The sequence below is a fragment of the Chroicocephalus ridibundus genome, chromosome 6, assembly GCF_963924245.1.
Source record: "Chroicocephalus ridibundus chromosome 6, bChrRid1.1, whole genome shotgun sequence".
NCBI classification, from domain to species: domain Eukaryota; kingdom Metazoa; phylum Chordata; class Aves; order Charadriiformes; family Laridae; genus Chroicocephalus; species Chroicocephalus ridibundus.
The window spans coordinates 30875539-30889553 of NC_086289.1; the positions used below are offsets into that span (position 1 = coordinate 30875539).

Below are 14015 nucleotides of genomic sequence, written 5' to 3' on the forward strand. Positions count from 1 at the left end.
GTACTTGAAAGGCTTTAAAGACGATCCTCCTTGCACTGAGGCACTATTCATTTCACTCAGGTCTTAGTGTAGTTGGCAGCTCATCCCTGGTCAATTCCAGGTAAATATTTTCAGTGTCATTTATATTTACCACTTAATAAAGGTTTGGGTTATGTTTAAGGGTATGTCCTTTTTCTCTAAGTGCTTCTCCTTACCCAGGTTAGAAGCTCCAGCAATTCCCAAATACACATTGGCACTTCGTTACAAGAGGATAAATACCAGCACAGGGGAAGAGGCAAAATCAAGTGGCTTGATAGGGGCAGGCCATTACACACTTGATGCAAGTCTGCTCTTAAAATCAGTGTCAAGCTATGTATCAACCATAGTCTCAATAAGAGACAGTCCCGTTAAATCCTTTAATCTAGTAGTGCAGGTACTCATCACAAACAGAACAAAGATTGTCATTTAGGTACTTACAAGGCGTTCTTCTCTCCCCATTTTAATGGGTTCATTGAATTGTTATTCTTGAAAGTAAATAGCTCAAAGAATATCTTAAAATAAAATCAAGCACTAAGCAGTAATTGATATAAGCATGAAAAAAGAATATGAAACTTTTTACATTCAAGTATTAAAATGGCAGTACCAAATTAGTCTTGTCTATTTCCCACAGACCGAAAGCTCTGTATACTCAAACATGTGATAGAAGCACAGCTGGGAGAACAAAAAATCTTACACAGAGACCAACCACGGAGGTACACACTTGATGGACATGAAGAGCACTACTGTTCACATCACAAATGTGAGAATATGATATCACTAACAGCTCAGATACCATTCTGCTATGCTGACACTTCTCCGAACTACAAGCAATTACAGAACCAGATCTGCCAGGGTCAGGTGCCAATAAGGAGTAAGGAATGGATTTTCCCACAAACTAGTTACAATCTTTATACTTAAGCTTCAATTTCTGACAGAGCTTGAGAAAGGCACATTGGTCAGTTCCCAGTACTTTTCTTTTTAATTCAACCCGATTTGACAGAGGAGTTGAAGTCCTAGTGATTAGTGATAACCGGATTTCCAGAAGTTTTTGATAACTGGTGGCTAGAAAGACAACAGATGTACAAAACAAGTATTTTTGCTAACTGGAAACGAGGCTATTGTGAACACCACAAACAAGTATCTTCACTAACTGAAAACCAGCCTATTGTGAACATCACATAGCCTCACCTCGGCCCATCGAGTAGGCATAACAAGTTTATTTAGATTCCTTATGCCCCACTATCTCTTGGCTGCTGGGAGCATTTGAAGGCATGGGGAACTGCATAGCGCAATTTCTTCAGTGGGTCAAGTTTAAAGGGATCAAAGATGCACACATAGGAAACTGAAATTTAGAAAGTCAAACCTTCAATTCTGCTGCTCATATAACTTGCTCGAAAGCGTACTATGCTTTTCTGGTATCATCTCTATTTAAGCATTTGCTAAAATATACCTAATCTATAATCTATACTACAACAACACATGATGCTTGTAATGTCCTTCTTTTTAGGGAAGTGTCAATATGGCATGTCAGGCAAATAAGCCACCTGCCTGCAAAAGAACCAAAATAAAAAAAAAATAAAAAAAAATAAAAAAAAACCAAACCCCAAATGAAACCCCAAACAAAAAAAAACCTACCCCAGCCACTGGAATACATACATCTCCATTACAGATGAAAACCAAAAACTTTTTCCAACTAGCATATATTTACCTTGAACATGGAGAATGATAAGCAGGTAGGCTCCAAGGAATCGCTCATAAACTCTCAGTCGAGTCATTGTTCACTGTTAATCCTTCCTGTGCAAGGCAACTGGCCTCTCTGCTTGACAAATGTTAAGCTTAGTCTGTTCGGTGAAGCCTAATACAAGATTTGGTGCTTGACTGCGAAGATGATTTTGTAACTTTTCCAACTTCGTTTCCTGAAAAATAAAGCAAAACAAAGTGTTAAGAAACTCTTTGCATTTCTGAAGCAAGAAAAAACCCCTCAAGATTTCTCATCGCACTGATCACAACCATGCGGCTGCAAAAAAATAATTAAAAAAGCATATGTTTATTAAGAATGTGAATTATTATCCATATTTACTATCCAACTGAACAGTAGGCTTCTTCTGAAATATGCATTTTTGGTAACAACCCACAGGAATGTTTTTACATTCCTATCAAAAATATTAGATATGTTAACTCACTAGTCACAGACATATATTTTAGACTCACAGAAAGCTATCATAGGTAATAAACAACGTATTAACATGTAAGGGCAAATCTGTTTGAAAACTATTTTCTTAATGGAACTTAAAATACTATTTTTCTTAAAATGAAACTCAGCAGTGACTTCCAATAATACTACGGGGGAAAAAAGCAACACCATGTTGAGCCACCAGTTGAAAAATGCTTGCAGAGAAGCCTTTATTGCAATAAAATTCCAGCCTCTCTGCTAGATGAAAGCTAAATTTGTATTAAAATTGTTGGTTACCTGATTTACTTACAGCGTTACTTTTGTCTTATAGACTAGTACGTCTTTATAAAAAAAACAAACCACCACCAAAAAACAACCACAATCCCATTTAACATTTGAATGAAGAAATTAATTTCTCATTTATCATCAACTATATTCCAGTCCTTCTTCCTGTTGACTACCACGTTATATAGTGTTTTCTGGAGAATAGAAATTTAGCTCAGTTCACAACACCAACGAACATTTATTATTAATCTCTGTTAACTCCAATTCAAAATCCCGGTGTCTTTCTGGATTTCCAAGTTTTGTGCAAATTAATCCCTCCTGAAAAATTATGCTACTATACACACACGCCATTTGCTCCAAAAATAAAATATAATCCTACTCATGCAGTGGATGAGCACATAGCTAAGACAGCCAAACTGAATAAGAAGTTACTTTTTCAGACTGCAGTAGTTGCGGTCACGTTCTGCTTAACGAACTTTCTACAGCGATTCACAAGGGAAGCATAATTGGGCCTCAAAGGACTAAAAAGCAGCTCGAACACCTAAATAGTTAATCGCAACAAAAGCGACGTTGCACAAAGGGGAACAGAGGAGTGATTTTGCCTTTCCTCGGCCTCTTGTTTCGGTGAGCTTGACCCCCCTGACCCCTGTCAGCCCGGCGCTGCTCATGAATGCCAGAACTGGCGTTCGCTCGGGGATGGGCTGCAATTACTGTTGGTGGCCGCTTCCACCATCAATAACTCAATCTGTCCGTCGGTGAGACCCAAGAACTTTTCATTTTAATTAGTGCTCCGGAGGCATTTAACATGGAGGCAAATTAGCGGCCGAGCCGGGAGGTGTCCGTCACTTCCAATTTCGGCGGGGCCGGGGCAGGCCGCCCCCGACCCCTGGCCTACTTTTCACACGTCTCTGACTTCTCCCTAATGAAGCCACAAAGCGGCTCCGCGCCGGGGGAGGCCGGGGGTGAGCTGCCATCCAGGCTGCGCCGCGCTCACCCATCCCCGCAGCCAGCCTCGCCACCACGCGCTTCACCCACCTCCTCACGCTCCGAACTCCAACACACACCTCCATCCTCAATAAAACACGTGGAAGACGAACACTGCCAACTGCTTGCACGTAGTGAAACAACAAAGGCTTTCTTTACAGTATTATTTTTGCAGTCCATCAAGGAAAAAAACCACCCCACTATTAGTCTGTTTAAATTATACTTGAAAATCATTTCTGTCTGTCTTCTCCATGCAAGTTTCAGTATGGACTACACAGTCTCACTCTTCCACATTTCAAGAGCAGGAAAGTTTTAAACTTTCAGAAAACTGGTGGATCTCGCTCCCCAGTTCAGTAAGGTAAGAGGGCATACACTGGCATGGGAACTTAACACACAACGTGTATTTACCACTCTACTACACAGTACATCAGAAAATGAAGAAGAAATGGGGAAAAAGGAGAACCTTTTAATGCAACCCACTGCCAATTTCATGGCGATTTTTGTTCAGTGAGACAATCTAAGGCAGTTTTCAAAAATGTTGTCCAAGCTTGTTCAAGAAAACAACGCTCTCCACTTAGAAACAGTATTTTGTACCTGAATCTTCCTTTCACTAAAACTTCACTTTTCACAGATATGCATGTATTAAAGTGTAAATATATATAAAAACATGTAATAAAATGACACGGAGAAGAAATTCTGTCATGATTCCCCATTTTACAATCATTCTGAGAACACTTATCAGCATTTAAAAGAATACCTCAAAAATGGAAAGCAAAACCCAGCAGGGCTGTAATTCCCTTCTCTTCCCCCGAAATGCATGTATGACACCATAATACTATTACTTAAGTTTTCTTTCTGTTGGTGCTTCTGCCTGTGTCAAGTTTACCAGAAGAGCCCCGCAGCTGGTGGCAAGGCTTCGGCAGACAAGCCTTGATGAGCCTTGCTGCACCCACAGCACTAACGGGAACATTTCACCCATGGGCAGGTGGGACTAAGTCACCGATGTAAAAACAGTGATTTACCATAAAATGCCCCAATACGAACTACGTGAACTGCAGCATGGACACGTGTCCTATTCTACCACCCACACTACAGAAACAAGAAAGCTACGTCAAAAACACCACATGGACGGACTGAAGCAGTTTTTTCAGTCACCACAGTACAATTCAGCAGAGCTTTCCTGTCACAGGTATCAGAAGAGACTTCAGGCATTTTTTACCCATCCTTTCAACTGCTCTTCCTTCTTCTCATGTAAGTTTCTAAGCTAAACAAACTAAGGCAATTAGTTCTCTAACAGCCTATGTTGCTCTTTCGCAGAAACAGACACTGTTTGAAAACACTTCGTTCTTAAAATCACCTGGCACTCCAATATAGCTATGTAGTTTAACAGCTTAAAAAAAAAAGTTTTAAAAATCTGACTAGTTGTTCTAGTGCTTCTAACAAATGCCACACCCCAAAATGACACAGTTATGAGTATAACTAAAACTAAAAACAAAACAAACCACAACAACAAAAAACACATTTGACAAAATTGAAGAGGCCACAGCGACACCTTTTCTGAGCCCCTTCTGGATTCCCACTGAAGATGAAGACTGGTATCCCTGCTAAGGCACACTACCTAAAATGAGCAACAGCTGGAATGTCTCCAAAACCTGCCTCATATCAACAGTGTAGAACGACACAACTAAATGACTACTTCAAATGTGTTAAAGCAGCAATTAACACCTGGAATGCTACCCTGCCAGAGCAATGCTGAAGAAATTCAAACCCATAAGCCAATCAGTTGATTTCAAAGCCCTCAATCTCTCTCTTTTTTCTACTGTAGCCATGAAGAAGCGTTCAACTATAATCCGTTAAAAAGTAATTTATTCATCAATTGTAATACCCAACTTGTCTACAGTGTAATTTATTATCCTTCCTAAAAATAGTTTATTGGAGAAAATACTTTTGTTATTAAAAATGGGGGAGGGGGAGTTTCTGAACTGGAACTCAGCTGTGAATTCATGGCACTATCACGGCAGCCTTAGCCCTACACTCTGTATGACTCCAAATATATGAAGCTAAAGTATGCAAGATTTGTCATATGGTCCAAAAAGATTCTGGAAGCAGGGAGTTCAGTAGTAACTGTTCTTTAGATGTGGCTCTGTAATATTTTTAACAGCATGATCCCCAAACCAAATGAGTTGCACTGTCCCAAATTTCAATAAAGAATGATAATACTGAACGTAACCACAAAGACAGTATTGTAAACGGGGAACACATGAAAAAAGAAACGTCAATCTCAGACTTCACAAGCATTAGAACATTAAATCCATTTCAACACACAAGATGTTTCAAAACATTTGCAGCAGTACATACAATACCAAGTATTTGCCAGAGCAAAACCGAAAAGTACTAAATGTCTCTCTTATGTGTAATGGGGGCAAGAAGTGACTTAGGTAACTGTAAGCATATTATTACCTCAATCACATGTACAGTTTTGAACACAACTTTGAGGTGGAACAGAATGCCAGAGACGAACTGGACTGCCAATCTAAGCCAGTATGCAACAACAACTTTTCTATCAGAGCTTAGAAAAACCTGATATGGTGCCACAAAGAAAATTATTAATTTGGATGAAGAAAAGAGTGGTTATAAGAACAGTAAAGAATTCACTACAGGGCAGATGACAACTAGTTTAATAAACAGAGATTAGTAGTGTAGTTCAAATGACATTCAAGGACCTTGATTCAAGAACACTTACCTCTCTTCATTAATGAACTAAACACAAAAAGTAAAACTTTGATAAATCTTGCTGACAAACATGAATTGTCAATTCAGCTGAGTGTTGTTTTTATGCAGGAAGCTTTAGACCACATGAAGAACTGAAGTAACAGAAATGGAATTAAATACAACAGCATGAAATTGCTTAAGTTATGCATATCAGGAACTCTGAAGAGTTTCTGCATCACATGGACTAGGAGTTCACACACAGGGGATAGCCACCTCCAAGGACTCAAGTACACTAACTGATTACACAACATCAGACACATCCATGGGATGCTGGTGGGAGAAAGAGACAGACACAACTCTAGGATTTCCTAGGGAAATTTCCCAGGGGAAATGGTAAAACATGAACAGCAGAGACAGTACGATTGATAAATTCAACATATGCCTAGGAGGATTGATAATACTATCTGGAGAACAGGAAAGTCCTGTGAATGGAGACAAAAAGAAAGGAAAAAGATTAATACAGTGAAAGCTGGCAGGGAAATGATTACTCTTTGAAAATGTAACATGGGAATAAATGCAAGGAAAGACAGAAAGCTATTCAACCTGAAGAAAATTACTGGTTCAACAACAACTAGGTATGGATTGGCCATTAAAATTCACTTAGATCAGAAATTAGAAGACAATTCCTAACCACTGGTTAGAAGGTTCTAGGGCAGATTTTCAAACTAAAAGGAGTCCAAAAACTTAATTAGTCCTTAGTTTACAAGGGCCACTATCCCACGTAGCTGCAGGTGACAGGATGGGAGCAGACTGATCCAGGAGAGCCCTTGCGTCTCCATCCTGTTATTCTTAATACAAAAAGAGCTATAGTTAACTTCATCTTATTCAAAGTGAAACAGTCAAATTTAACCAATCCATAACAAGAAGAAAGTTAAAATAAAAGTTTCAGATTCTGTACGGCGTAATTCTGTCAAATACTTTTTTTAAAGGTGTTTCTAATACTTTATTGCAAGGCATGCCTACACAAATTGTTTAAGTGTCATACTGGAACAGCTGAACTAGCTATGCTTAGGTGCTGTCAAATATATTAAGTTAAAAATGCAGGTAAATCCACCATCAAAATCTATAAAAAAAACCACAGAGTCGATGGAGAAGACTGCTGGCTATTGCACGGTAGTTGGCTGCATGGCCATCAACAAAAACTACTTCAAACAAGGCCCTATTTGTTTAGACACTAATCTGTGCAAGCTCACAAAAATAATTACATTAAACCATGGATTGTATTAGAATTATTTAAAACTGTTAGTGACTGCATAAATTTAAAAGCCAAAAGACTGTGTAAGTTATTTCAATGTTTTCTCCCTCTACAAACTGCTACAAAATGTTAAATTAAGCACGTGTGTGTGTATTACATACCTCTCAAAACACTGAAATGAAAAAATATCTGAGTTCTATTTGTAGGACATTTATAACCATGTATTTATAATGCAGGTACTGCAACAGTGGGCTTGTTCATTCAAAAACCACGAGGCCCTAACAACTGCTTTCTGCAGCAAGAGTTCACAGTCTTAGAAAAGGACTTATAATTTTTGAACAGCTGGAAGAAAAGTCACCAAAATCCACCTAGGATACTGTAACAGAAATCTAACAGGAAAAAAAAAAAAGGAAGATTTCACACTGCTTGCAAATATCAAATGTGTGTACAATACGGCAGAATTTAGAAGCCAAACTACTAAATTATGATAGATCTGTCTGTTTCATAAACAAAGTTGTTAACCATGAAGAAATTAAAGCCTAGCTGCTTTTTACCATGCCCAGCACAATTAGGTAATTGGGGACGCCACTCATTGGACTCCTGAATGCCCATCTCACTGTTACTCTGGAATTCCAATTAACTAACTGCTAAAAAGTTTCTGCCATTAAATTAACTGTAATGAAATTCAGTAACATTGTTTTCCCAGTGCCATCAGGTATTCAGACATATCCTAGTGTGTTACAAACGTGACACATTCTCTTATTTGAGTGTATTCAAATAGGATTTCGCTACACAATTTTTATTCATCTTGACCCATTTCCCCTCTTTCAACTCCATCACTTTGGTGATGAGCTGGGTGAGAGCTTCTGCCCTTAAGACAACTGGCAAACGGATACCCGTGCTCCTTCTACTACAAATGACATCAACTTCTGCTATTCTACCCAGAAGCTATCATTTTTAAATGTGTTTATTATCTATTTATCATTTTTGCTAGTTCCTTACTGTCATACCAGTCAATGTGAATGAGGAGAAAAGTCTCCACATGTAATACATTCCACCTCTAAATCTAACAAATCCAAACTGAGAATGTAACTGAAACCTTTTAAATTTCATTCACCAAGAAAATTATTTAAAGAATGCCTTTTATTCACTAAACATAAGCAGCAAGAGAAAAAGTCATTTAAATTCTTACAAATTTCACACGTTGCTATTGAAAATATTATGGCCATACTATACCGCCTACAAGACCTGTCGCATACTTTGGCTCTGAATTACAATTATTTTATACAAACAACATACCTAGGCTGAGGAAAGGAAAAAGCTGGGCCTCAATCCTGAATAAGTACTTACTCACTTTTTAAAAAGTGAGCAATGGACCTTAAAGTCAGGGCCAGTGCCTTTAAAAGTACAAATGCTTCCATAGGAAGGGCTTCTAATAAAGTGCAACATCCCTTTCAGCACTATGAAGACGACTAATGAATGTTTTCACAACCTTACAGTAATTTTTTCATAATTTAAGGACAATTGTTCATTAATCTATGCCAAAAAAGTCCCCAGACCAAAAAACTGACAGGGTAAGCTTTTATTATACTTAGATACCATGCTCTTGGCTTGTTTCTGTTACACCTATAACCTTTGCCCAATCTAGAAAAAGAAATCCCCAACTACTTTTTGTCTCCAAAACGAAGGCGATTATGCAAATTCTGGGACTCGTGAAGAGTTCTCCAGAAACTGGGATTTTGTTTGGTGGTTACACAGCATATTTTTCATTTCACGGTGCCTAAGCAGAACAGCCTTTTTTTGGATACTGAATTTAATCAATAACAAAGCATGCTATATACAAACCCATGCTTTTCCCCCGATGTCACCGACATTGCTTTCTCCTCCAAGAGAAGAGCAAGGAGTAGAAAACCAAAAGCCCCCCCACTGCCCTTAAGCCAGCCTGCAGCTCCAGCTTCCAGCACACTTTCCCATCCCAACATTTTGCCCACATGAGGGTAGTGTAAGCTAATTTCTGAGTAGGGGCACGTTGCTAAAATCTACATCTCTCCCGCAGAACGCCGTTTAGAAAAAGTGGTTACTATTTCAAAAAAAACACACGCATCACTTGAATCTCAATTTTGGTACAAAGAAGAAAATAGCAGCAACAAAACTGAGGCAGCTGAATGGGGTTTGGGGAGGGGTTGGTTTTTTTAACATGAAAAATAGACTGCAACAGCTTCTCTCCCCTCTTCCCCTCGCTTCCACCCTTAATTCTTGTTTTCTAGGTAGTAAGATTTTTCCAAGTCTTATGGCCAGCTGCCAGCTCCATAAAGGCAGCCGGAGCGGAGCTCTCCCCTCTGCCCGGGCCCCTCCCTGAGCAGCCCTAGGCGCCCAGCCTGACATGCTTTTCCAGGCGTGCTAGACTGCAGAGCAGACTTTCTGGCTCCACTTCCATTGTTTGCACGGCTGCTTTGCTCCTTATCCAGAGCGCGGATTAGCATAAGAATACTGTCTTCCCCCTCTGCAAGCCAGCTCCCCTCTAGAAGACCTCTACCCCTTAAGAATAAACATGGGGTTGGGTTTCTTTTTCTCAGATTTTCCTCTTTAAAGCCCCTTTTCCTATTCAAGACTTGTAAAAACCAATAAAATAAATAAAATGCTAAATAAGCAAGGCTGACAAGGCTCAGAAATAACCGATTGCATAGATTAGTAATTACCAAGGTCAAAAGAGTCAATTTGATAATGCTATTCATGGAGCCCTCACCCCTCACACTCACGTTGTGGTTATGATTTTAGTTATTAAAGGATACACTTTCCAAATAGAGCAGAGAATAAATAAGTTCTAGGAAAGAGTAACAGAAAGAAGACCTTAAACCCGCCCCCCCCCCCCCCTTTTTTTTTAAATTTACCCCTGGGAAGAGGGAATTTCAAATCAGTGAGAACAGAGAGAAAGCATTACTTATCAACATAACCCTCAGCCAAAAATACAAACAACCCCCCTCCAAACTGCTAGTAGCGATACCTTAAACACAGGAATCACTGCTGCCTACTTATACAACTGCAAACCCTTTCCTCTGGTATCTGACCAAGACACTACAGTGTCCCTTGTAAAGCAAGTGACATGTGAAAAAAAAGGCATTAAAAAAAGGCCAACAAGAAAAGCATTTCACAAGAAGCAAACTGCTTGCCCTCAAAAAGCTTAAAACTGTCAACATGGACATCATTTTTTGTTCTGCTACCCATAAGATAACTGCTGCCCAAATTAATTCATACATTGTTTTGTGAACAAGATAAAAGCACACTTGCAAATGTTACTTTATAAGCAAGATGCATAATTTTTAAATCATCAAATTCAGCACTCCTCATTGCAATGGGCAAGAGAAAAGCCGCCTTTAACAGTGTTTGCTCAATACATACAAGCAGCAGAGACAAGACTGGCAAGTTCAATGTCATCACGATTTGCTAATACAAAACACTGCTTGGCAAACCTTAATCCTCATTTTCCTCACCTGCTTGCCATGCCCATAGAAGCACCATATTCTGCTGATAGGATGAAGTCTCTGTCTACCTGTTCTCACACATCACTGTAAATAACACATGGATATTCTCAAAGGAGTGATCTCCACCAGTCTTCCAAAGAGGCCTTTTCGTAGCTGGGGAGGCCAAATAAATGAAGTAGCAGATGCTGCTCCTTTACACTCCCCTAAACACAGATGTGGCGAGGGGAAATTATTCTTTAAAGTGTACTTACTACAGAAATAAAATTTTAGATATGTACTTTGCAAACTACATTTAACTGTTAAGTTTGTTCTTCATGTTAGTTACATTGCCCTTCTAACTTTAAATTGCTGAAACGCGCCCTTTCAACCTCTCCTACAAGTCTTTTGAATTATATGAATAGTCAGCTAATAGCTCTTCTGTCCTCAGTGAGCCTCAACACTCACCCTAAAAACTCATGTTGGGATATTTTTACGAGGTTACAAGCTCCAGACACAAAACACACGGAGGTTACCACCTCCACAGCAAGGGCAAGAGAAGTGAGCGAGTATTGTCGGTGGCAAGTCTAGCATAGCCCAAACCAGAATCAGTGGCAGTTTAAATTAATATGCCGGGCTCTGAACAGCTGTGGCTGATGAGCTGCCGCTTGCTTGATACTGCCACAGAGGTGCTGACCTCCAGCAAAAGAGCAAGGTGGACAGCTGGGGGTAGTCACCTCACAAGCCGCCTCACTAGGAACTCCCAGAGCTTGCAAGGAGAACCCTAATGCATACAAGTAGGTTAACAAACCTTCAATAGGCCCAAGCAGAAAAGAGGGAAAAAAAAGAAAGAAAAACAAAAACCAAGAAAGGAAAAAAGAATAAAACCCCCAAATCCATCTAAGAGTGCGTACCTTGTAATTACAATATTCATTATCTTACATAGAGCCTGCAAAGTATTTGGTTATTTCCAGTTTTGTAGAGCAACAAATGCTTCTGTATAAAGCATGACATGCTCACGCACAGAGTTATTTCACAAATACTGGAGATATTAAATTAGATGGCTATATTAAGAAAGTGCTTCCACAGTACAAATAATCTAAAATGAATTCTACGCTGCATTCGGTTTCTACTTTCATCTGCAATATTTAATTTTTAATTGTGAAGTCTGTAAGAAAATATTATTGCTCTGGGAAAAATTTCCAGGACTCTAGATGTATGTGTCTGAGCCTATCTTACTGTGTTAGTATTCTGCAAGTGTTGCTGAGATGAAAATACATTTTAATGCAAACCAAAGTTAAACTCCAAGTGCATTGTAGATCCGCTTGGTTAACTAACTACAGAAACAACATGGCTCACACCTGCACACAAAATACTACTCCTAAGTTTAAACAATGTACTTTCATCAAATATAGCTTCAAAGACATTTCTAAATCCAAACACGGTAATCTTTCAATAAGTAGACAAAGACAGAGTTCAAAGGTAATGTTTATACTTCAACAGTTATAGTCCCCTATTTCCCTGCACTGAAGTGCTAAAGCAATACTGGTAATTATTTATTTATTTATTTTCCCCCACACAACATTATTTCACACACAAAAAGCACAACTAGAAAGCTCAATAAGACTAAAACATTTAAATTTAGAATTTTGAGGTTTTATTAGTAGTATCTCTCCCATTAGTATTCAAGCAACTACACTACTTCTTTTCTTAGTGCAAAAAGGTTATTTTAATACACTGAGAAAGAGAAGTTTTTCAACAACTTTTGCACATTAGAGCTAAGAAGAGCAAAACATCAACACATAAGGTAGCAGTTTGGTTGGTTTTGTTTGTTTTGGTTTTAGATTAAATGAAACTTCACATTCAGCTAATAAAATCCTTACTTTTTTCATTCAAATCTTTGCTTTTCTCTCCATTCTGTAAGAAAGCAACTGGACTAGGACCTAAGGAAACTAAGAAGGTACAGAGATTATACTATATATTCCTTCTATCAATTTCACTTGCTTTCCAACTTCTTGTCTTTGACCCTTGTGGTATATAACTTAAACTGCCCATACTCAGTACTACAGGAATGATTTGGACACTTTTTTTTTTTTAATTGCATATATTTCCCCCATTCCCCCATCATCCTTAAACTTGAAAGTATCTCCTCTGACGTCTCAAGAGCTCCTTAAGCTAAAAATCTTAAAAGTAAATCCATCTGCCTCCCAAGTCACTTCTTCATTAACTTTGGCAATTCAATTATTCCCCAATCATTCAAGATCACATTCTTATAACCATCTCATTCTGCCTTTTCTTGTGTTACTTCTGTGAAGTTATTATACCTAAAAGTCACTTATTCCTTCCACATCTCCACTATCAAAACCTTCTTTCTTTCATGATTCTTCAGCCTACACTAATCACCTCCAATAGGACAGAATTAAGGCTGATTCAAATTAAATCTGTGAAGGAAAAATTGAGGGTTACAGGAAAACCACAGATTCCACAATGGGAAGAATTTTTTGTTGCAAGTTGAAGAGAATAAGGAATTACTTTAGTGAGAAAGAAAGGGGACAAAAAAGTCGTTGTTATTGAACCTTCTATATCAAATGCCATACAGTATCTTGTAATGAGCAATTCTCTATCACTTCCCAAGTATTTTTTCCATTCCCTTTTTTCTTTGAGATTTTTCACACATATGACTTAAGAATTGTACTGAAACAAAAGCAGCAGATGAAATACTGTAGTATAAACACAGCTCTGCCAGAGAGGCAGATCGGCCCACCGTTCCTATGCCCTGACTTTAAGAACAGTCAGAAGGAAGTGTTTAGGGCAAGAGTATAAAACCCAGAGAACAATTAGGATGTTCTTTGTCCGGATATCCCACTACAATCATTGCCTCTGCTGCAAAATTTATTTGTATCACCAATACCCACAGAGGGATCTACTCACTATGAATGTGCCCCATATACACCCTTTAAGTCCATTTTAAATGTTGGTCTCTACAACAGTTTGCAATAACTGAATGTCACCGTGTAGATCTGCCCTATATTTAAAAAAAAAAAAACAAACAGAACACCTCACAGACCTGGAAACCGATACATGAACACTGCTAACGCTTTCAAAAACTTCGGTGATAAGCTATCAATTG

General features: G+C 38.6%; 1 protein-coding gene across 2 annotated transcripts in view; it reads right to left on the reverse strand.

Annotated features, from left to right (window-relative positions):
* The window catches only part of BMPR1A (bone morphogenetic protein receptor type 1A), an 84649-nt gene that overhangs the window by 23679 nt on the left and 46955 nt on the right, over nucleotides 1-14015 (reverse strand). For both annotated transcript variants that reach the window (XM_063339158.1, XM_063339159.1), the window contains one exon: nucleotides 1727-1934. In XM_063339158.1, the coding sequence (XP_063195228.1) occupies nucleotides 1727-1793 (67 nt within the window). In that variant the 5' untranslated portion in view covers nucleotides 1794-1934. The remainder of the gene's footprint in view (nucleotides 1-1726; nucleotides 1935-14015) is intronic.